The 24,733-nt window shown below is 39.1% G+C and overlaps 1 protein-coding gene across 3 annotated transcripts in view; it reads left to right on the top strand.

Annotated features, from left to right (window-relative positions):
* Positions 1-24,733, top strand: part of CNTNAP5 (contactin associated protein family member 5) — a 760,035-nt gene that overhangs the window by 337,736 nt on the left and 397,566 nt on the right. For all 3 annotated transcript variants that reach the window (XM_014782496.2, XM_087435029.1, XM_087435030.1), the window contains one exon: positions 15,460-15,663. In XM_014782496.2, the coding sequence (XP_014637982.2) occupies positions 15,460-15,663 (204 nt within the window). The remainder of the gene's footprint in view (positions 1-15,459; positions 15,664-24,733) is intronic.

Below are 24,733 nucleotides of genomic sequence, written 5' to 3'. Positions count from 1 at the left end.
CTTTTGCAAGCTTTAGTCACTCCATTCTGTGGGTTCTACAGCCTGCCTATCACCAGCCAAGCTTGTCCCTCATCTTTCCTCACCCAACACTCTGGAGCTGCTCTGATGGCCTCCTGCTTCCAGGACGGTTCTGAAATGAGCATTGACTCGTCCCCTCCATGGGCTCCTCGTAGCCTCTGCACGAGTCTGCACTTCCCAAGTCCTTTGGTCCTCCGCCCTCTTTCATTTGCAACGTCCCTCATATTCAGCTTCCGCTCAGTGTACGTCTCCGCTTCTCTGCACAGACATGAGCTTCTCTCCTGACTCCACCTTTTCATATTTGCAGATGTTTTTTTCTGAAATCTCCTCCTCCTACCTCACCAGGATGACTCCCGGTTGCCAGTCACCACCTAGATCACATATCACCTGCTTTTCAAGACTCTCTGTCTCCCAGACCTTGTCGTGTGACCACCTTTTATGTTTTATGCTTCAATTCTAGGTCTTATCTTGTAATTAAAATTACCTGGTGCTTCCCTGCCTAGCCAGTCTACTCTATAAGAGGGGATCGTGTCCTACCTGTCTGCTCTCTGGGACTTAGATCAGTGTCTGACGCTTGCCTTATGCTCCACGAATATTTAATGTGTATTTAATGTTTTGGACTTGGAGGCTAGCCATCCTTACTCATTATTTAAAGTTTTTATTGTATTTCTAAAAGTTACAGTATTCTTTCTAATGGGGGGGGGTCTCCTTTCTCTGTATGCATATATACAATTTATAGGTTCTAAAGATCATAAGCTTATTAGAATCTTCCGTATAGATGGGTTTCTTTAATATTTCACACTTGTTGTCATTGGGATAACTGAGATTATCCATGGTTGCAGTTCCCAAAGTGAAGGTGTTTGGAGGCTCCTAAGCCTATTCTGATATATTCTGTTTTGAAATTTCTAGAAGTAAAAGCATGTCTCTATTTCCCTAAATATTTATTATTTTTAAAATCTTTTTCCTTTGATCACCTTCATTCCCTCTTATAAATGCCAGGGTGACTGTTCTACTTTACTGAGGTTCCTGTTGCTTTCAGGTCACCAGGGCTGTCTTCTTGCCGTGGTCACAATGATGTTCAGAGCAACAGATTCCTTTTGTGTGCTTGGTTAGGAACAATTGAACTAATGGTCTGCTTTTAAAAAAATGAACCTTCCAGCAAACACCCTTGACTTCTTTGAACCTCTGTTTCCTCATCTGTAAATGACAGTGGTAATTACTTTAAAGACTATATCATCCTTGAGTTATTATGTATAAAGTATAGAGCAGAGTATCCAGCAAACAGTCTGTGCTTAGCAAGTGACAGTTGGCACTCACATAGGTGTATATTCACGGAGAAATGCCTGTATTGCCAGTACGTGATGCCTTTTTGGAATCATTAACCGTATTCTCCATCAGGCAAGGGCTGTCTTTCGGATTCAGATCTGTGTCTGTGGTTGTCTTTGCTACCATTATTATAGGCTCTGGAATCTCAGTTTCCTGCCAGCCCTAGGTTCTCTCTTTATGCCTAAACGTAGGATAAAATGCCATCTCCCACTGCGTTTTACAAAGACCACAGCACGGGATCTTTTCCTATTATGATTACTACTGCTAAATAATTCCATGGAGTAAATAATTTCATGGTAAAATTTAAAATAATTTTGGGGCCGGCCCAGTGGCGCAAGTGGTTAAGTGCGCACGCTCTGCTGCAGTGGCCTGGGGTTCGCCGGTTCGAATCCGGGGCGCACACCGACACACTGCTTGGCAGGCCATGCTGTGGCGGCGTCCCATATAAAGTGGACGAAGATGGGCACGGATGTTAGCCCAGGGCCAGTCTTCCTCGGCAAAAACAAGAGGAGGATTGGCAGATGTTAGCACAGGGCTGATATCCTCACAAAAAATATATATATATATATAAAAAATAATTTTAAAATCCTTACAGATATTCATTCTGAAGAAGTTACACCTCTTCTTGCTGTATGTTGAGTTCATTTGGCTATGACACATCTTCTCCCTGTGGGTATCTGGCAACCAAGCTGGCTACATTGTTTCTCATAAGAATTATTGAATACCTCCTCCATTACCATTTTTCCTCCTGTCACCTCTGTTGTCAACTGGGGTATCTGATTTTTAAGTTTTATATGGATGTTTTCTCTTTCTTATCAATTTTCAGATTGATTAGTCTTTGTCCAAACATGTTCATGCTGGTGAACCGAGTAAATAAAGGACACGGGTCCTGCTACCTCGCTGAGTCGCTGAATGAAAAATGCACACTTGAAATAGAGATGTTAACATAGAATAGTGTAAACTAATTCATCTCTTGTGGAGACTGCAAGAGAGGAAGAGGTGCGGAAATGAGGACAACCATCCTAAGCTGTGACGAATGGAGGCGTTTTCAGGGAAAGAGGACCAGGATCTTTCTTGTTGGTGGCAGCTTTTCCATTAAGTTAGCAATTGCCATTAGAAGTGCCACCACCACCATCATCGTCTCCCTCCCCTACTGTCATTTACTGTGCACAATATGGTGTGACACCCACTCTAAACCTCACAATAGTCTCTCAAGATAAGAATTGCTATTCCTATGTACTACAGAAAAGGAAACTGAAATTTATAAAGGTGAATTCACTTTTTGAAAAGTTAGGTAATTTGCATCTTAGGCCAAATATTTCTTCTGAGCTCTAAAAATATACATTCATTTGCCTGATTGATATTTCAATTTGGTTAAGTCATAAATAGCTCAAATTTAACATATCCCAAAGGGAACTCTTAATCAACTTGTACCCTCCAACCATGCTCAATGTCTTCTTCTCCTGGTCTTCCTCCTTTCAATAAATACTGCCAGATGCCCAAAGCAGACCTGAGAATCTTTCTTGAGATCTTTTCTCTCCCTTACTTCCCACAGTAAATCCATCAGCAATCTCTATCAGTATTACTTCCAAAAATCATCACAATACATCCATTCCTCTTCATCTTCATAGTCACCAGCCTACTTCAGTTACATCTTCTATCATCTAAATTTTTAATGCAGCAACCTGCTTTCACTCGTCTTTTCTTTTAGTCCATTATCTCTGCTACAGCCAGTGGGAAAATCATAAAATACAGCGTTGAGCCACTTTTTCCCGAAAACCTTTTAAAGTGCTGCATGTACTTAGGAATAAAACCAAAGTCTTGTGTATAAATAACAGGCTCTCTAGGATCTGGCCTTTGCCTACTTCACTGGTCTTATCATCCAGCAAGATCTCCTCCTTATCTGGGCTCAAGCCATGGTGGCTTTTCTTCTGCCTTCTACCATGCCATGCTCTCTTCTATCTCAGGGATATGCTGATCCCTCTGTCTGGAATGCTCCCCACTCCCTCTGCCTTCTTTAGCTCAACTCTTAATTGGTCTTAGCTTTATTATCATTTTCTCAAAGAGGTGCCAATTGATTCCCAATTTAAATAAGTTTACTCTATTTTTCTGTCTTAAAATACACCATTCTTTTCTTTCAAAGCATTGATCACTGTCTTAATCTGTTTGAGCTGTTATAATGGAACACCATAGACTGAGTGTCTTATAAACAACAGAAATTTATTTCTCACAGTTTTGGAGGTTAGAAAGTCCAAGATCAAGGTACAGCAACTATCTGGTGTTTGGTGTCTGGTGAGGGCTCACTTTCTGGTTCATAGATGGCCATCTTCCCACTGTGTCCTCACCTGGCAGAAGGGGCAAGAGAGCTCTCTGGGGTCTCTTTCATAAGGGCACTAATCCCATTCGTGAGGGCTCCACCCTCATGATCTAATTACCTCCCAAAGAGCTCAGCTCCAAATACCATCACACTAGGGATTAAGTTTCAACATATGAATTTTGGGGGCATACAAATATTCAGTGTACAACAATTGAGATATAGATAGACAGATAGATATATGGAGAGATGGAGACAGAGCTAGAGAGAAACATATATATCTATGTATAGCTAAATAGATAGAGATTAGATAAATAGATAATTTACTGGCTATTTACTTGTGCATTTCATTGTGAATTACTTGTCTCACCTACCGGTTTATGAGCTCCATAAGGTCAAAGATCCTACATAATTAGATACCCAGTTGTCAGCACAGAATGAGGTTCATTTCAATTATAGCAATTAAATTTGTTGAATGAACAACTTCCTCAAAGTGGCACAACCAGTAGTATTCTGAGGCAGGATTTGAATGCAGTTCTGTACTGGTTCTATATTTTGGAGCTTTCCACTATGTGTCTGGAAGTGTTTAGTTATATAACATGGAGAAATTTTATTCGAGGGAAAACATCATTATCTTCTAATCCTCATATTATTGCTTTATTCAGAAGACCAAAATGAGCAACCTACAATTCCTGAGCATATGTAGCTAAGACGCCCAGGGACAAAGTTAAACTACTGCTCAGTCCAGGACCCCCTGGGCTAACACACCTCTACTCCTTTATTCTTTACCTGCATTATCAAACCTATGTCTGCAAAGAATCACCTGAGTATGTACTATTTTTAAATACCTACTCTGGCCACACTCCAACTAAGTCACAATCTCTGGCTAGGGTCCCCAGCACAAGTATTTTTTGTAGTTCCTAAGTGATTGTTATATGGAGCCAGAATTTAAAATCATCTTCTCAAACCCTTCTTCTAACTCTGAGAGCCACTTCATTCTTACTGCATTGTCACTTTCATGTCTGTGATTGCTAATCTTAAGGATTTTCAATTAAACGTAAACACCTTTAAAGACAGTATACAGTACCATTAAACACATGGGCTCTACACTCCAACCAGCAGAGATGCAAAGCTAGCTGTATCACCTACTAGTTGTGTAATCTTGGGCAATCTTGGGTCATCTGTGGACATATTTTCCTTTTCTATGAAAGGAGAGGTAATAATAGTGCTCATTTCATATTTGCAAATTGCTTGAAATAGTGCTTGGCATATGATATGCATTCAAAAAGTGTTAGCTCTGATCATAATTACCTTCATCTGGTATTTAAGCTGGTCATCAAACTTCTCTCCATTTTTCTGTTTCCTTCTTATTCAGGACCTCATCTCACCTGTACCTCAAAGGAACGAGGTAAACTTTTTTACACACCAGGTCTGGAGGGTTCCTACACCTTTATCAGGCCATCTGGAGACTTTAAACCCGGTTGACTTCTGTCTGGGGCTTCTATTTGAATTTCTTTAAATATGGGAAGCTAATTAATTTTAAAAAGCATTATAAATTCTGATAAGGTATAATGATCTGTCAGGCTTCCCAATCTCATTAAAAATTGCAACCATCATTTTATACCTCAAGTTGCCTCCTTTCAACACAAAGAAAAGATTTTGCTCCTATTTGGTTAATTATTGCCAAGTGGTGTCATCCAAAATCCATCAGCCTCAGAGCTGAAGTCATATTCTCTTTCCCCAAATAAATCTCTTTGTCATCCTTGCTTCAGCTGTCCTCTTTGTTGTTGTTCCATCAGTTGGAGCTATTTATCATACATGGTAGAGGCCTCGAAGTTGTAAATTTCATCGTTGGCACCTAAGGCCCATATGGTTCTATCACAGGGACACTCAAAAGACCAAGTTTATAGTTTCGCAAACCCTGGAGAAGTGAAGGGACAGGATGGCAGCAGTCAGACCTGGGGACTTGGAGACCCCAATGTGGGCTTTGAATCCAGCTTTGGAAATCATAGCATTTTATAGCTGGAAAAATCTCCAAGATCATTTGTTGCAATTCCTTCATTCTATAGATAAGGAAATTGAGGCCCACATATGTCTTAAAATTAAGTTGGTCAAAGAATGGAATTTGCCCACTCTTCTTTCTCTTGGTTCATATAGGACTAACTGAAAAATCTCTTCTATGAAGAGACAAATATACATATACATGTGCAATAAAAGCACATTAAGTAAAAAACACTGTGATTAAGTCAACTTTTCTGATCTATCCTAAATAACTTTTCTGATTGAGGATTTTAAAACTCCTTCAATGGACAATAAACATTACCTCTCCTATAGAGCTTTGGAGCTCTAGACATAAATAAGACAATCTTGCCCTTTAGGAACTCAAGGGTTTTTAGTAGCTAGGAAAGACAGACAAAGATATGCTTGTAAATGCGGAGGTCAAGAAAACAAAGTCTTTTGTAAGGCCAGTAAAGGAGGGGAAATTCCAGGGTTAACAATTTTTCCTGATGAATTAACATCCTGCTGCCTGGTGTGTGATTGGACTGACTGTATAGCTCTGATTCTCATGACCCGTATGCTAATGGTGGTGATTTTAAAGGGAAGCTTAAAAGGGAAAATGACCTAATGTGAGATCAATCACTTTAAGCAGCAGTGGGCGTCCACACAAATGTCAAGGCCTTGCCTCCCACAGTTTGTTTTACATTTACTCCCTGTTGAAATGGTCACTGGGGTGACTTACTGTTATTCCCCCACTGGCCTCCTAACACTAAATTCCACAGACTGTGCCCAGGTAGAATTATTAACAAAGAGTGTTCAATTTCCCTCCAAAATAAAACCATGGTAAATCTTTTTTTAGAAAAAATGCCAACTAGTTTTAGGAGGGAGAAATAGCAGCTCTCGTCTCCAGTTTTGACACTACTATTTAAATGTCTCTCTCTGTGCAAACACCCTTTCAGGGAGCATTTGTGTGTTGTGGCTGAAGATCATTGATGGTCGTATGAAGCAAGGGAGCAGTACATGATCGCATTATGCTGTTTTCACAACAGGGGTTGGCTGCTCAGTATCATCCTTTGCCTTGATTATTCTTTCCGTGAACTTGTAAATGAGATTTGTGAAACATTATCCCCTTAATGAAACCTTCTGTTAACCTATTTTTCCCTTAGTGGGGTGACCAGCCATTTCTCACTTACTGCCTGCTCTACACCTTTTACTTGGGGTGACCATAGGTCCACTTTGTCCATATAGTCCTAGACTATGCTTATCATCCCAGTTTAGTTATCTCTAGCTCCCCTTTTCACTCTCACAAGTCCCTATGTGGGTAATAAGTTGTAGGGACTATCATTATGTTTTCCCTTATCACAGCCTACATCATCAAACTGATTCATTTGCCAGGTTTTAATGTTATTGTATCTGAGTCCCTGAATGGAACTGTCCATGTCTCAATCATCTTTGCATCTCACAGCTCAGCAGAGTGACCAAAAAGAGGACAGAATATGCCCAACATCTGTCCGTGAATTTAATAAACAAATGAAAGGATCTCTACTACTTTGAAAGTTCCCTAAAATGAATACATTATTTTGCTATAATCTTTGTAGGTAGCAAACAATTTTAAGTGTGTGCAGAGATGTCTACAAGTCTAAGATATTAAAAAAAAACCTAGGCAATATAAGAAGGCAAGTCTGACTGTAAGAGTTCAAAAGTCTATCTGCTAAAGTTAGGGTTGGAATGCAGAGTTTTTATTTTTTTTTTGTACTATGACTGTTTTTTATGTTGTTTTCTTGAGACCTATCCTGTTTTTCACCTGCTATCATACACAGAAATGTCAGAAATTCTGTAAAAAAATTATTCTTAGGAGTTGTCACAGTTAGCTTTGGAAACTTACATTGTTTTCATAGTTCATCTGAGGTTATCACCAGCTTCTGACAAGGCCTGGAAAAGTCACAGAATTGGTAGAGGATATGTGCAAATTTGAGTGGACTGTGGAAACCTTTGTGGTTTGTGGATTGCTAGCCGAAGCCCTTGGGTCTTCAGTGCAAATGTACGGTCTGAATAATAATCATCTTTCTTATACAATGTATCATGAGATAAACTTCAAACTGTAATTGTGTTGAAAATCATGTTTGCAGTGAATAGCTGAAGAGTGTGAGTGGGACAAGTTGTTTAAGGTGAATCGATAGTTTCTCCCGTCAACTTTGAGCTTCAGCTTTCCAGCCTGTGAGAAAACAGACTCTGTCACCGACCCACACAAGAACCCTTCTCAGCTCACTTGGGGATTCGAGCTTGGAATCTTTTATTCAGTGGAGCCCTTTTTTTAGCTTGTTTGTTGACAAGCTACCAACATCCATCAAATCTGCCAGAATATGCCTCCAGCACTCTGTCCTTCTCAGAAAACAAACTGTGACAGCTGGGTCAGCAATTATGGGCCCATTGGGAAGTCGGCCAGCACCGGCGCTCTCAGTACCGCTGGCACAGAGGGAAGTGCGTGCTGGTTTTATCTTGACCTAAAAGGAGAGCTTAGTGAGCTATAGGACCTGCTCTTGTCCTGAAGTCTCCTTGGGTCCACAAAATGGCCTACCCTTCATATTCTAGAAAATCTACCAAAGTATGACCATCTTAACAAACCACAAATTGAATTGAATTGAGTTCAAAATAATGAGATCTTAAAAACTGAGTTTGAGAAAGAGGGAGAAATTGTCCACCCCAGGAAGTAAATGTCTAACAGATGTTTCTAACCAGCATTGTTGATGAAACAAGGAACTCTAATGAGTGGTCACCATGTATTAATGGCAGGAAAAAGGAAACAAACAAACAAACAAACACTAGAAGAACCACATTAGAGCTTTTCCACCTTGGTACAAGACAATAAAATTGGATAATTCCACTGAGAAGGGGTGCAGTGGGGAGCCAGGATTGGAATTCAGGCTGAACACGTAAGTAATAGAGGTGAACCGTCTAAAAACCGGAGAGTTCATCGGAAAAACCCAAACTGATCATGCACTTTCCCTAAGATGCTTGTAAAACATGAATGAAATATTTTGACAATTATTTCTCCATTGACTTCAGGGTCACACTGAAATACATATTATTTTATTTTTCATAGGACCCTCCATCATAAAACTCCAACCTTTTGATTGTCCCCAACCTTTTGATTCTCCACTGCCCAGCATCCTATGCTTCAGCAAGAGGTTCTCACACCTCAGCACGTACCACAATCACCTACAGGACTCAATAACACAGAAGTTTGTGTCCCAAGCCAGAGTTTCTGATTCCGATGGTCTGTGGTGAGGTCTGAAAACCAATACTTCTAACAAGTTCCCTGGGGATACGAAGACTGCTGGTGCAGAAAGCACTCTGTAGAGCCACTGCTCCAGAGGGTCTGAATCCTGGCAGATGTGAGATCTGACCTCCATGCCTTGAGGAGGCAGCTCCTTCCTCTCCTGGCAATGCCCTTTCCCCACACCTCACCTGCCTACCTCTCACTCATCCCTCAGGACTCAGGAGAAGCATTGTCTCCTCCTGGAGAGGCTTAAGTGACCCTCCTTTGGGCTTTCCAGCGCTCATCTCCTCCCCTCGGATGTGAGGTGGTGTGGTTGCTGCCTTCAGCTTAGCCCTTGAGAGCGGGGCCTCTGTGGAGTTTATCATTGTCCACCTGCGCTGAACACAGGCCCTGCCGTGTTGAGGGGGCCCCATGAAGGTTTGAATGCAAGAATGTCTGAGTGAAGTGAGACCAAAAAATTGACTAGGGTGGGGGTTCGAGCTTAGCGGAGATAGTGTGGACACAGAGGGCACTGCATGTCTATCCTAGAAATGCCTCTCAGACATCTGTGTGGGTTCCCGGCCCTCCCTGGAAGAGCCGCTGCTCTGAGGAACTTGGTCTGGGAGTGAAGGAGAAGGCGCAGAAGAGCAGGGCCCCAGGGAAATTCATCCCAACTTTTAAGGAAAAGAAAACTTCTTATTTAACATTCTCTTCCCTTTGAATTGGCATCTCCTTATACGCACACTCCCTGGTACATGCGTGATTCTCACTGTACAATGTCATGTTAGTCTCACTGTACATGAGACACAAATTTCACATAATCCTCATACCAACCCCCCATTTTTTATGAGGAAACACTTATGGCTTCGGGGTCTAACAGCTCATTACTACGTGTATGCCTTTGGGCAAGGTACATAATCTTTCTGAGCTTTAATTTCCCAATATGGACCTTGCAGGGCTGTTAAGAACATTAAATTAGGCAGTATGTGCTAATTAGTTCCCTTTCCCTAGAGAATGGGTTACCTCATCCAGAGTAGGAATTCTCTATGAGTGGCTTAGAGAGGATCAATAGAGAATACAGAGGTATATTTAGTTTTGTCGGTTATTTTCTCCGTGTCCGTAAACTACGTTCTGAGGTGATGACACACTTCCCCATCCTCCAAGAGGAGCCTGTCTTCTACCCTTTACACACCTTGCAACATACTTTCTTTTCCTTCATTTTTTTCCTTTTTTTGTATTGTTGAAGAGACTCCTCTGTCAGGTTGCTTGTAACACATGAATGAAGATGTTGATGTCCATAACCACACCCCATGCCACAAGAGGAGTACCAAAACAGAGGATCAGGAGAAAGTGGTCACAATAATATCTTAGGAGAAAAACCCAGCATATCATAGAATTGTTTATCTCATAGCAACACTATAAAAATATGGGCCTTTGTTGTCATTTTAAATCTGTTTTCTCCAAGTGAAGTTGGGAATGTTGAGAACTTCACACAGCTCCTGTGCCTGGGGGAAATAGTAAGTATTCAGTTGAGGAAAACTTTAGTCCTTCTTAAAAACTCATTGTTTTTTTACCATTTCTCCATCTGTGGAATGGCTGATGTGTGGCTTAATTAACATTACAAAGGTCCAGGGTGTTTGCCTGAGTTCTCTTAGACTGGCAAAGTTTTTCTCATATAGCTATCGGTGGACAGCTATCGGCGTCCACTCTCTGCAGGTTCATTCCAGGCTCTGGGGCCTCTCATGTCTGCACCCAGGAGTAACACAGCATCACATCCCAGTGGCTGAGTGTGGGCCTCCAGGAAAATGACCCCTCTGAGTGTGAATGGGCCGTTGGGCTTACAGGGTGGGGGCAGGTGATGTGACAGGAAGTCAGGGGACAATCAGCAGCCTCCCCCTCCAGCATTGGTAGCTTGGGTCATTGGGTCCATTAGGTCACTAAGTCATTTCACAGGTGTTCTGGATAGCGTCAAGTTCTGGGCCCAGTGCTGGGCTCTGAATCAGTGAAGTGGTTAATACACATCTGGCCCCACCCTCATGTGATGCATCCTCATGCTGGAGAGCTGCACTACAGACAAATCAGGAAACAACAATAACCAGATTCCAGTTGGGAGGTGAATTATGAAGGGAGTACCAGTGTGCTTAGAGGGAGACTAACTAACTGGAGGAAACTGTTAGGGAAAGAGCCAAGCACCTGACTGACAGCTGAGCGTGAGAGCATCCGAGAGAGGGGCAGCTCTTGGGCAAGGATTCAGCACACTCAGAGCAGGGTTAAGTCAGGTGGGGCAGGTGGTAAGTGTGGCTCTGCCACTCAATAACTACATACTTCACCTTTTTGTGCCATAGTTTCCTCATTTGTAAAATAGGAATAAAAACAGTCTGTTCCTCATAGGGTGATTAAAAAGATTAACAAGTTCATGCACCAAAAAACATTTAGAGCATTACAGGGCTCATGGTGTGTGCTCCTTATGTAATATACTACCTCCCCCCTGTGCACACAAACATGCACATAACACGCACACACACACACACACACACATTGAAACTACAGTGTGCTTGGAGTGGAGTCAGGGTTGGGGAGAGAAGTAGAGGATGAGGTGGGAAAGGAGAACAGAGCCAGATCAAGTGGGGTTTTGGAGACTGAATTTAATTCTTAGTGCAAAGGGAGTTCACCAAAGGACTTGAGCAAAGGTGACGTGAAAGTAAGAGAATGACTTTGGGGGAGGTGGCAAAAGTTGAATCAGGGAGGACAGTTATGAGGCTATTTTAAGAATATGGAAGGTGATGATAAGGGCTTGAACGATGCCGGCTCAATGTGATATGAAGGGTACTGAATCCTAAACTCAAACAGAATTTCTTCATACCATGTTCTTCATACCATCTTTATACAGTGTTTCAAATCTTCACCACTGCAGTAATTCCTTTGGATTAATGATGGAATGATGGAACGAAATGTCACTGAGTGATTATTCATTTTCAGGTATGAATTTATGTAATTCTGACAATGACTTTGTAGGGTAGGTTTCTCTTAGCCCTGTTGCACAGATAGGAATACTTAAAGCTCAGAGAAGTCAAGAAAGTTGACTCAAGTCCCCCAGCTGGTAAGCAGTAAAACCAGAATTGAAACTCAGATCAGTTAGACTTCAACAGTATTTTTTTGTTCCTGTTCTGTCAATGGGCTCAATTTCCTTTAGGTCTCATGGCGACATGGAGATGCGTTTTCTTAGAGGTAGCCTGTCACAAACACTTCTATCATCATTAAATCACTAGATTGGCTAGACGTTGGAAGGAATGGAATATAGATCATAAATGTTGTGATGGATTGAAAGAGAGGGGGAATAGTGTAGAGGAGTAGGGAAAGGAAGAGTCTGGGCACTGCAGACTGAGACACATGGCACAAAGTGTCTCTTTAGCAGTAGCGAATTCCATGTCTATTCATGGAAGCATTTGTCCCATTCCCATAGGCAGATATAGTGTTTGAACTTTGTATTCTCATAGCACCGGGTGCACACCTCTATTTTAGCTCATAACATGTTATATTAGCATCACTGTCCACAAATCATATGTCTCATGTCCACTTACTCAGCACTAAAGCTCCTAAAGACCCAGCTCCTAACCCAGAGTCTGGTGCAGTGGCAGGGAGAAGCAGTCAGAAGAGAGCATGGGGACACAATGTACACACCCTGCACACATGAAGAGTTTCAACTAGAGTTTGAGAAGCTGAAATATGGCAGAACAGGAAACTTGGAGCCAACTTGGCATCTCCTAAGCAGTAATCCGTCAAATCAACAAGTGAAATAACGTTGTTCTAGGTGAGAAGGTGGAGTGTCAGCCACAAGCTTGGACGTGTTAGGAACTCAAAGCCCTTTGGTTAGCTCGGTCACTGTGAACACTCCTACAACCTATTATTAATTTAACACAATAACGTGCCAGACACAATGTTGTCACCTTGTGAGTACGATCACTTCATATGTATTAGCCATTTCATTCTCACAGCAGTCTTCTCTGAAGGATATTAATTATCCCATTTTATGGAGGAGGAAATCAAGTCTTAGAGAGGTAGAGCTGCCCAAAGTGACCCAGCTAACAAGCTCTGGCTATCAGTTTAAAATCCCTGATCTTATCTACACTATGCTCTTCATTGTTCCATGACTGATGATAGCTTGCTGAGTAGCCTCCAGGTAGTTTGGGTAGAGTCCAGTTCAGGAGACAGTTGTAGGGGAGTGATGGGGTGGTGTGAGCAGGCTCTGAGAGAGGTGCAGGTTTGTGAAGATCTCTATATCTGGACTTATGCTTTTTGGTGTCTAAGGAGTCATCAACAACCTTTTGGTTAGAACCACTTTATTCCATAGGACTAAATGGTGAAATTGCATTTTAAAACTAGTTATAGTAAAAATATGATTTCATTTTTATTTTCATTTCAGAATTTTAGCTTTACAAAGGATGTTTCTAGATCCTTGGTGGAAAAAAAAAAAGAAAACTTAATTTATCATTGTGTAGGCTCAAGCTGAGGATTTTAATTGCTTGGTAAATAATGAAACATTGAGTTTTCCTTAGTACTTGATTTCAAATAAGACTAATCCCACTCTCTCCATACGCCCATTCACCACCATCCCACCCACATAAAATGGTATATAATGAATGTCTCAAGTTATAATTAAGTAGTTTTAGATTTTTGCCTATTATAAAAGTAATAAAAGTTCTCTGTAAAGGTTTTTATAATTAAAAATAGGAAAAATAATGTGAAAATAATCTATATCATCACCTCCCAGATAGAGTCCCTATTAATTTATCTTTAAGACTTTACTTTTTAGAGCAGTTTTAGGTTCACGGCAAAATTAAGAGGAAGGTGCAGAGATTTCCCATATACTTCCTGCACCCACGCGTGTATAGTCTCCCCATCCATCAGCATCCTCCACCAGAGTGGTACATTTATTACAGTTGGTGAACCCATACTGACACATCATAATCACCCAAAGTCCATAGTTTACATTATGGTTCACTCTTGGTGTTGTACATTCTATGGGTTTAGACAAATTTAGAATGACATTTATCCATCATTATATCATCATACAGAGTATTTTCACTGCCCTGAAAATTCTCTGTGCTCTGCCCTCTCCCTGCTGCCAACCCCTGGCAGCCATTGATCTTTTTACTGTTTTCATAGTTTTACGTTTTCCAGAATGTCGTATAGTTGGAATCATACAGTATATAGCCTTTTCGGTTTGGCTTCTTTCACTTACTAATATGCATTTAAATTTTCTCCATGTCTTTTCACAGCTTGATAGCTCATTTCTTTTTAGTGCTGAATAATACTCCATTGTCTGGATGTGCCACAGTTTATTCATCCATTCACCTACTGAGAGACATCTTGGTTGCTTTCAAGTTTTAGCAACTATGAATAAAGCTGCTATAAGCATCTGTGCACAGGTTGTTGCATGGACATAAATTTTCAACTCCTTTGGGTAAATACCAAGGAGCAAGGTTGCTGGATAGTATGGTAAGATTTTGTTTAGTTTTGTAGGAAACTACTAAGTGTCTTCCAAAGTGGCTGTACCGTTTTTGCATTCCCACCAGCAATGGATGAGGGTTCCTGTTGCTCCACATCCTCACCAGCATTTGGTGTTTTCAATGTTCCAGATTTAGCCCATTCTATTAGGTGTGCAGTATTATCTCATTGTTGTTTTAATTTGCATTTCCCTGATGCCATATGATGTGGAGCATCTTTTCTTATACTTATTTGCCATTTGTACATATTCCATGGTGAGGTGAGAATTCCTATTAACTTTTTGGCATACAATTTTCAGATATGTTTATATACATCTACTGCATAAGTTTATCCAAATCATAATTACTTAATCTTCTCTTTTTTGCTTTAACGATAATGAATGAACATTTTTGTATTTTGTATTTTTGTGAAAGGACGCATATCACCAGCACAAGATAAGGCAGGGATGGTGGGGATGCAATATACTTGGCTCTGTTCAAATACCAAATCTTCCTTCACTGCATATTCTTTTCCACTGAACCCAGAGGAAACCTCAGAATCCTTCTCAACACTGGGTTCTAGGAAGATGGTACTATTCAATCAGAGTTGTAATAATAAACTATATTTTCCATCTCTATCCTTGAGCCTGAAATGAGGGGATCAAGTGGCTCCAACTATGAGAAACAAATTAATACAGAAGATAAATCATGAGAGATTATTACAACCAGGCATCTAACGCAGTGGAGCCTGGCATAGGTGCTTGTGGTATTCTCCTCCTGTCCCCTCAAGCAAAAGCTGACATATCACTAACGAGAGGTTTTACTTCTAGGCTGATGATCGGTTCAATTTGACTGAGTGGTGGTGGTTGCCTGTAAATAAATAATTCCCTCAAGTCTAATTATATTGCGTCTAGTCTCTATGCTTCCCATTGAGATGGGACCTTTCAGATTTCAAGAACGTTCCTATGAATTGGACAACAGCTAAGATGGGAAGCAGGAAGGGCAATTATGAGGATATGCACTGATCTCTCTCTCTCTCTCTCTTTCTCTGTGTCCAGAATCAGATGTCGCTGACTTTGATGGCCGAAGCTCCCTTCTGTACAGGTTCAATCAGAAGCTGATGAGCACTCTCAAAGATGTGATCTCTCTGAAGTTCAAGAGCATGCAAGGAGATGGAGTCCTGTTCCATGGAGAAGGTCAACGTGGAGACCACATCACCCTGGAGCTCCAAGAGGGAAGGCTTGCCCTGCATCTCAACTTGGGTAGGGTCAAGCTTTGCCCCTTTCCCATGTCAGGCTATGCGGAACTAGTTTTTGTAGGTCACAATTCCTTATCCTCCTAGTGTGTCAGGTGGAAGTCACTGGAACACAATATAAGTGACATATTTCACTTATCCAGGTTGGAGAAGAAAAATACCATATTTTGAAATGGTTAAGCCATAGATAGCATTTTTTTTTAAACTAGATCATGTTGGTAGGTAGGGAGAGCTACAAGCTAATTGCTGTTTATTTATTTATTATTTGTCTATCTTCCTATTTATCTATCTACCTATTTATCTGTTTATTTCTTTTAGTAACAAACTTTAAAGTAACTTGAGCAAGTTTAAACACTCACACACACACAGACATGCATGCACACATATTATAATGAGGCTTGCTTGCAATCTATTCTATTTGGTACATTTATGAAAGTTAAGTTCCACAGGAAAAAATGGAGAAAAACATTTTAATTTCTTTAAGTTCTTTTTTTTATTTTGGTGGAGGGAGAAGGGGTCATATTGTTGGGGGGGCGGGGTCTAAGTTCCTGAGCATTCCATGTCTTGTTAATGGAAACACTGTTTTCTGTAAGTGCCCTGGCTATGCCAGGGTGAGCCCTAGACTTGCCAACTCTGGCTAATTTACTACAGAATGCCCTCCTGCCTCCTGTGGGTTTAGGACACAGGCCTCCCGCTGTGGACTGCATCATCATGGCCTGCCTCACCACAGGCAGGTCTGTATCTCATTGTAATGGACTTCCTATCCCAGGGAAAGAGACAGAGGAGCTCAGCCTCTTTTATATGATCAAAGGTACTTTAGAAGGAAGGGTGAGCAGGGAGCAGAGTTCCCAAAGCTGCAACAGCAAACCAAAAACGCTGTTCTGTGGTAAAAGAAACCAGAAAAGGAGCCAAGCTGAGAAAAAAGGAAGTGACTGTTTTTTATGAGAATGACTCCCTCCCCCCTGTTTGATACTTATTAATATTAGGAAAGGGGTAGATATTATACGTATGGAAGAGAAATTATCACTAAATATTTCCTGTCAAACAGTAGAGAAGGAAAGTCTGGCAGAATTTAGTTTATAAGTTCAAGTTGCATGGAAGACTGGAAAAAATCACAGATAAATGCTATATTTTAGCAATTAGTAGAAGAAACATAAGAATGAAGATTAGTGCAGACTCACCCCAAAAGCCAAACAATGTAAGTCTTTATTTTGAGGCATTTCTGAATATCTGTTTAGCCTCCGTGGTGAATATTGGCAGGGACATAAGGGAGAACTTCTGGAATCCTAAGTTTAACTCATAAAATTGACACCTAAGGCATTAGATTAATTATACAACAAAGGAATCTTTAGAAGCAGAGTCTCACCCAGAAGAGAGCAGTAAGAGGGTTTGCTAGTAACCTAATTGGTTGTATTAACACACCTACAGAAGCAATTTATCGATGAACTATCTGAAGGGTGGGCCTACAAATATTCAGCAGAAATACATCGGTTCTTTAACTGGCCTTCAGTTTTCAGGAAAGGAGTACAGTTGAAGGGAGCAGAGCCCTCAGAGAGCATTGTGGGTTGTAACTGAAGTAATATTACTTGTCAATAGTAGAGCAGGTGTCTTCAACTGCTAACATTGAATCTGCCAGTTACTGCCCTTTAGATTCCCAATTGAGATATGCCATGCCCCGCCCCCCCGAAGCTCTGCTCCGATATGCATAATCCAATGTTGTAAACCAGCTTCACTCACAGTACAGCATGATGGAAAGGAATAGATGTAGTCATGCAACAGATCTTATTTTAATTGCAAACATGTGCTAGCTATTTATTATGAGGAAAGTTACATAACCTACAAGCCTCCATTTACTTATTTCTAATCCGGGGCTAATACTATCTTGCAGAGCATGGATATGAAAATCAAAAATGTTATAAATGAATTTTCTATGTCAATAAATAAACTCAGTGAAGTATCAAAAACAGAAGCTCTTAATATTACTCATTTATTCAACAAACAATATCTGATCGTCCCATATCCTATGCTCTGACAGTCTTCCTGAAAAGAAAATGATATATTAAGATGAATAGGATCTGCTCCTTGCTGTGATACATAGAAGACAAAGTAGGTCTTTTTTTTCCAGATTCCATTTCCTTTATATTTCTAACCATGGTAGTGACAAAGTCAAACCTCATCTAGTGAATGATTCACTCGTAAGAATATGTTCTGTGAGTATTCTGCATAGTTTGGGAATTTCTTCATCGTTTTCATCTGCTTATGGATTTCCCCCATTTTCATCAGTTTACCATATTTAAGTGTTCCCTGGACTTACTCATTTTAAGCAGTCACCTAGGATACTTGTTAAGTAGCACAGATTTCCATGCTCCTTCTCTAGAGATACACTGCCATATATCAGTACTTCAGCCATTCATGCCTCAGTTATAGCCAGCAGGTCTCTGGAAGCACTGAGTTAAGGGGAAAGGGGCAATGAGAATCACTTTGATTTGCACATAATGGAAAATCTGTAATGTAGATTCTACAAGGGCAAGACAGCACTGTTCATTGCTGTAGCTTCAGAGCCTAGGAAAGCACCTGCCTCAAGTAGGTACTAGAGGCAAATTGAGTATATTTGAAAAAGGAGTTCCCATCTTAAATATTAGAACCTGACACAAATACACATTATCCCCATTGGGCTTGCTCACCCCCAGGCCTATACTCCTGACTCCCCCATGAGCCAGTCTCTTTCCTACTATGGGGCCCTGATATTCACAGAATACCCACAATATGCTAGTATCCTACCGATCCTCAAAGCAGCCCTATTAGGTAAGTAAATACTAGCCCCAAATTACCCATATGGAATATTAGGCTGCAAGAGGATAAATTACTTGTTTAATTTACACAGTTAGCTATTAGGTATAGCAACAGTTAAAATCTAGTTACGTCTAACCAGTTTTTTTGCTATTATTATTTTTACTATTATTTTCAGATAAAATACGTCCGTTTTAAAGCACTTGAAGAAAAAACCAAAAACAAGTATAAAGAACGGAAGGAAAAAAATTACTCAAAATCCTACAAATCAGCCATCCCTCCTATTAACATTTTGGTATATTTTCAAGTGTTTTTCTTAATTATTTATGTGAAATTTTTACATATTATATAAAATTCATGTTCTTTCCATGTTGTCACACAGCCTCCAAAGTAGAAAAAGTTCATGCCATCCATGATCATGTTTGGTTTTTTTTAAGAAAAGAATAGGGAGGAAGGGAGGAAGGGAGGAAGGAAGGGAGGGAGGGAGGGAGGGAGGAAGGAAGGAAGAAAGATGAGGGAGAGGGGAGAGAGACAAGAAGAATCCAAGAATCCCAGATAATGGACTAACGAATGGTGCTGGGCCAATGAAGGAGGAAGTTTTCCCTTCCTGGCTCACATGGACACTCTAGCTGTGTTTTCTTTAGTGACAGTTCTCCAGGGTCTGTTTCTTACCTCATCTGTGACTGTACAATTCAGAAATTGAGGATCAGAGTGGAGGGGCTCAGTAACATGGCCAGATGCTGAGGATGGCCCTTGGAGACATACACGCTGTGGTTCTTTTCAAGTGATGCTCTTTGCTGACTGTCTGATTCACATTACCTGTTACCCTGACGGTAGCTGACTTGAACAGGTCAGTTCCATGGTGAAATTGGAGTAGGTGGTTCCTCTTTGATGACTTTCTTAGGATAGAGCCATGATTTTTCTAGAACTACTAATGGGAAAGAAATTTCTTCTCTCAATCCTTAAGGAGATTAGTGCAATCCCTCTTCTCACATTTTACACATCTCATTCAGATCACCTGTGGCAGTTGGCCCTCTAGCATTCCAGCAGCACAAACCCACACATGCAGGTGGGAGAATCAAAGAGCAGTGGTATTACGTGACTAGGGAACTGTTGTAAGAACTAAACAAGACATCAATAGTACATGCAGGTCACTCATTCTTAAAAGAGTTCAGTGTCTTTAACAGAGGCAGAATGTTTGTGCAATCCGCAATAAGCACAGCTATAGTAAAGGGAGGACCTGCAATACATAAACAGGTGCAGAGCAGAGTGTCCTTGGGAGCCCAGCATAGAGTTCAGAGGCCAAAGCACTTTACTGCATAATCCACTCATTGAGATACCTTGAGATAACCGGTGAAGGTTCTGCACATTCTCCAAAGAGTCAAATGACATTTACTTTAGCTCTTGAAATTCAGGCATTTAATAAGCCAACTCACATGTATTTATAGAATATTTATTGTATTTCTAATCTCATGTTAAACATTATGTAAGATTTTTTAAAGTTGCCATTTTTTGACAGCCTGCACTTAAGCACTGACTAGACATTTTTAATGTATATTTCATTGAAATCACATGACAATCCTACAAACTACATGCAAACCCATTTTCAGATGAAGAAACTGATGGTCAGTGATGCCTAGTCAGTTGCCCAAGGTCACATACTGCATAACTGTAGACCTGGGATTGGAACCCTAGCCAATCCTACCTCAATGTCTGACATTAATAATTAAAATGTTATAAACCATCAGGAAACAATTGCTCATTAAATATCAGGAAGTCAATATTCATGTATTAAATGGTGAGAATAAAGAGATCAGGGTGGGAGAGGAGTGCAGAAAGGCTTCATGGATTAACCTTGAAATTTTATTATAAAAAGGAGAGGAAGACAGGCATTTCAGACAAAGTGTCAGTCGGATAAGATGCACCACATTTTTAATAAGTTTTGTCATTCACATAATAAGAATTTTTTGCTCACGTACATGAAGTCAGGCACTGAGGTAGGTGCCGGGGGTTAAAAGTTGGATTTACCTGTCCCTATTTTCATGGAGCTCCCAGTCTGATAAAATAATTATTTCTATTTACTTTCTAACTTTATAATACTAATTAAAAATATATAAGTATGTATAACCAAAACCATATATCATAAATGTGTTAAGACAGCATTTTCTAAGACAGCAAAGTCACAGAAGATGGATACAAATTAGGGACCAGACTTGAGCAATGACCCCTAAATCTGGAGAGAGTATTATTGAATACAATTTAGAAATTTCCTAACAGGTGAAGACATATTGCTTTGCTTTAGTGATACATAAAGATTTGCTCTGGTTTGAGAGTCAAACCTACCGGAATCACATGTCATCCTGTTAGTTTCTTATTTTCTTTAGAAGTTCTCACTTGGGTACTTAGGAGAATATTCATTAGCCCTGAATTTTGCCAAACAAGGGTCTTTATGATACTAAGTAGCCTATGGAAGTGAAATTTGCCTTCTCATTCTATGTCATGTCCTTACCCCTAGTGTTGCCCCATTTTTCTTTTCCTCAACTCTTTGCTTTCCAATCCATCAAATTCTCTTCTGAGACCCTCCATTCCTACTAAGCTACGTAGCTTACATGTGTCTACCATGGGATGCATCTGGTCAAAACAGAAGACATAAGGGAGAATAGGGTAAAGTATCATTTTTATCCAATAGGGGTAGTGGTGAGAATACTAGCTTTGGAGTCAGATACAGCTAGATTGTATCTCTTAAATCTTTGTGTCCTTGGGTAAGTCACTTGGCTTCTTTGAGATAGAGCTTTTTGCAGAGTTGTGTTCAGAAATAATCGAAACAACATATGTAAAGTGCTTACCTCATGTGAAAAGATTAACAAATACAGAAGAATATCAATATTGATAATCTGAAAGGTTAAAGGTGAGGAGGTCATTTCTGAAGTTCAGATGGAAGCAAGTATCGGGGACTATCATATGAGTGGCAACTTATTTCATCAACGGTAAATCAAACTCTTTCCAAGAGTGACTTTTTGCTGATATACCATCTTAAACAAGAAAGTCTTCATTCTTTTTTGCTCAGGTTCTCTGAAATTCTCAGATTCTGAAAGTTAAAGCAGCATCCATGTTTGAACTTTTAAGATAATACCAAGCAGAGGATTTAATCAAAGAAGACTTTTGAGTGAAAACACTGTGATGTGATATTAAACACTCAAAATAATGATATATAGACACTCAAAATGATGTGATATTCATGCGCTTAGCCAGAAAATGTTAGTTCCAAAGGTGAAGAAATTGACATGTTTATTCACAGTATTTTGGGCTGGGGGTGGTGGGTAGGAAGAGGATGAAAAGAAAAAGTTAGAAATATTTTGCAAACATTTCAAGCTTTCTATGAGAATTGTTATATGCTTTAGAGTCTTGAGTATTATTTACATTGTTTCATTTTAACTCCATCTCAAACCAAATGAAAACAAATTTTTATTTAATTAGTAATAAAGTTTTTCCCTAATATGTTTCTGGCCTAAAAGATAGCTTCTGCGTATGGTTATTGTCTTTGTCCTCCACAATTGCCCATGGGAATTTTTATCTGGCCTTAATAAGTTGGAAGCTAGTTAAAATAAGTAGTTGAACCCCAATTGCCACTGAGATAAAACTAGAAATATATATTCCAGGATAAAGAATTTGATAATCTCTGGAGAATTAAGATTTTATTGTAATTTCTAATAGTGAACATTTCTAGATAAGATGGAACATTTCCTAGGACTAACATTCTTCTTTCTTCATGGTAACACCTGGCAGAGACACAATTCAAATCTTCTACTTGATGAATAGCAGAACTTCCTTGTTTCCCCAATTGTTTAAATAAACTAACTTTCACTCAGTTTGTTTTAATACAAGATTTCTGAGTGTTAGCATGGAATAATTAATGGACCAGTAGGTGAAATTCACTCATGTCTGCCATTTATTGGTTAATTAAATAATAACTTGTAATGCAGGAGGTATTCAATAATTTACCCATCACTCATATACAGTTTTCCATGAACCAGCTATGCAGGATAAGGATTATGTATTTAATGAAGTTTATTTATTTTTCCCATCATCAAAGTTAGTTATGCTCACTCTAAAATACAGAAAAAAAAGAAAAAAATCAAAACCTCTGTTAATATTTTAGTAAATGCATTCTTTGATTTTCTTTTCACACAGTGATTATCTGTTTCTCTTCCATAGTTGTGGTTTAGTCTATATTTATACTTTTCTTGCTTTCTTTTACATATTTTAAATCAGTAATGTATAAATTATTGAATATCTCTTTTATTAAATGTTACTTTTTAATGTTATCAAAAAATGACAGTCACTACCGAGTATACTTTTAAAATGATATAGGTACTTCTTAAATATCATTTAAATGCCTATATATATATTCCACCTGGTGATTCTACCTGTGTTTATTCAAAGTTTTTTTTTCTGTCTTTCCAAATGATTAGATGTTATTTCCAATTTTTAAATTAGTAGACATTTTGAAAAAAAAATTCACCATATTTCAGTCTGTTTTCTTAGGATAGATTTCCAGACAGTAGGTTACTAGGTAAAAAGTTACCAACATTTCTGAAGTTCCTCAATACTTATTGACATATGTTTATTCAAATGATTGGTGGGATTTAATTTTGCTTTATCTTTAGGCAATGAAAAAGAATTGACTAAGTAAATGAACAATGTAAAGAAGGAGCAATATTAATCTACTTTTGAGGAAAGGTCAACAAATTGCTTTACATATTCATGAAAACTTCATAAGCTATTTTGCATGAGAAGATAAGTGTGTTAATTAATGTTTATGACTTCATTAAATGCAGTGAGAGAAGTAACAGCATTTTATTTAAAAAAGATGTATACTTTTCTTCCTCTGCAGTCTTAAAATTATGAGTGGAATTATTGGCTGGAATGATAGTAGCAATCTCTCTGAACCAAAGTTAGGACCGGGAGAGGAAGGGCTGACTTTAAAGCCTGGTGAGAGTAAGGATGGGGTTAACGATGAGGGCTCTGCTTCCCACTGTCCAGAATTTCTGACCTATTAAGAAGGTGGTGCTGATGGTAGCAGTGGATGAAAGTAGAGTGTGCTGGCAGTAACCAACTTGAAATTTACTACGTGAAGTTCCAAAATGTAAAAATCTCAATCTATGTGCTGGGAGAACCCTAATCTGATCAATGTAACAAATCCACTCATTCCATGTAGTAGTATTTTTCTTTACATTTGAAAGTTATACACATGATTTACTTAAAAAAATTACCCAAGGATTTAAAAATAATGGACTTAGGGCAAGTAGGTAACCACTTAAAAATATAAAATAAAGGTAGAACTGTACCTCATATCACACACCGGAATAAATTCCAAATGAAATGAGCTAGAAGAAATTGGGGGAATTCTTTAATGATCTCAAAATGGGAGGATCTGTTAAATTATAACACAAATCCATAAGCCATAAATGAAGAAGAAATTGGTGAATTTTTCAACACAAAAATGTCTTAATGGCAAATAAAAAATTTAAAAAACCAAGAAAAGCAAAATCAAAAGGCAAGTAAAGAACAGCAAAAAAGATATTTCCAAAATCCATATTACAGACAATGGACTATACATGAATTGATAAGAAAATTGATAGAAAAAATAGGCAAGAGATATGAGGAGATAGTTCACAAAATGGAAAATAAAAAATGAAAAGATTTTCAAACTCATTCATATAAAGAAAAATGTATATTAAAATTACTCAGAGATATATTTTTTTTGCCTGTCAGACAGGCAAAATTCCAAAAGTTTGAACATATTTTCTTGACAAGCCTGTGGACAAAAGGCACTCTCATAAATTGCTAGTAGGAGTTAAATAGGTACAGCTTTTATAGAGGACAATTTGGCAATGCCTGTCAAAATTGCAAACTTGAAAACTTTGAACACTAATTTCTCATCTAAGAGTGCATGCTACAGAAATGCTTGCACATACGCAAAATGACCTCTACATATGAGGCATTTCAGCAGTTTTAAGTATTAACACTAGAGGGAAAACCTAAATATCTTTCAGTAGGAAACTTGTTAAAAAATACATCATATATATCATTCAATGGAATACCATGCAGCTGTAAAAAAAGGTCAAAAAGCTTTTTATATACTTATATAAGAAACTTTGCAGGGTAGATTAAGTGAAAATGAAAAAGTGCAGAAAAATTTTCATTGTGTTTCACGATTAGAGTAAAAAAACACATTAAATGAGGAGAAAGAAAGAATATGTATCTTTGCTGGCTTGCATATGCCT

The sequence above is a fragment of the Ceratotherium simum genome, chromosome 9 (genome assembly GCF_057802395.1).
Source record: "Ceratotherium simum simum isolate JZ-2026a chromosome 9, ASM5780239v1, whole genome shotgun sequence".
NCBI classification, from domain to species: Eukaryota; Metazoa; Chordata; class Mammalia; order Perissodactyla; family Rhinocerotidae; genus Ceratotherium; species Ceratotherium simum.
The sequence above is the reverse complement of the archived record's forward strand: the minus strand, read 5'-3'. Positions and strand labels throughout refer to the sequence as shown.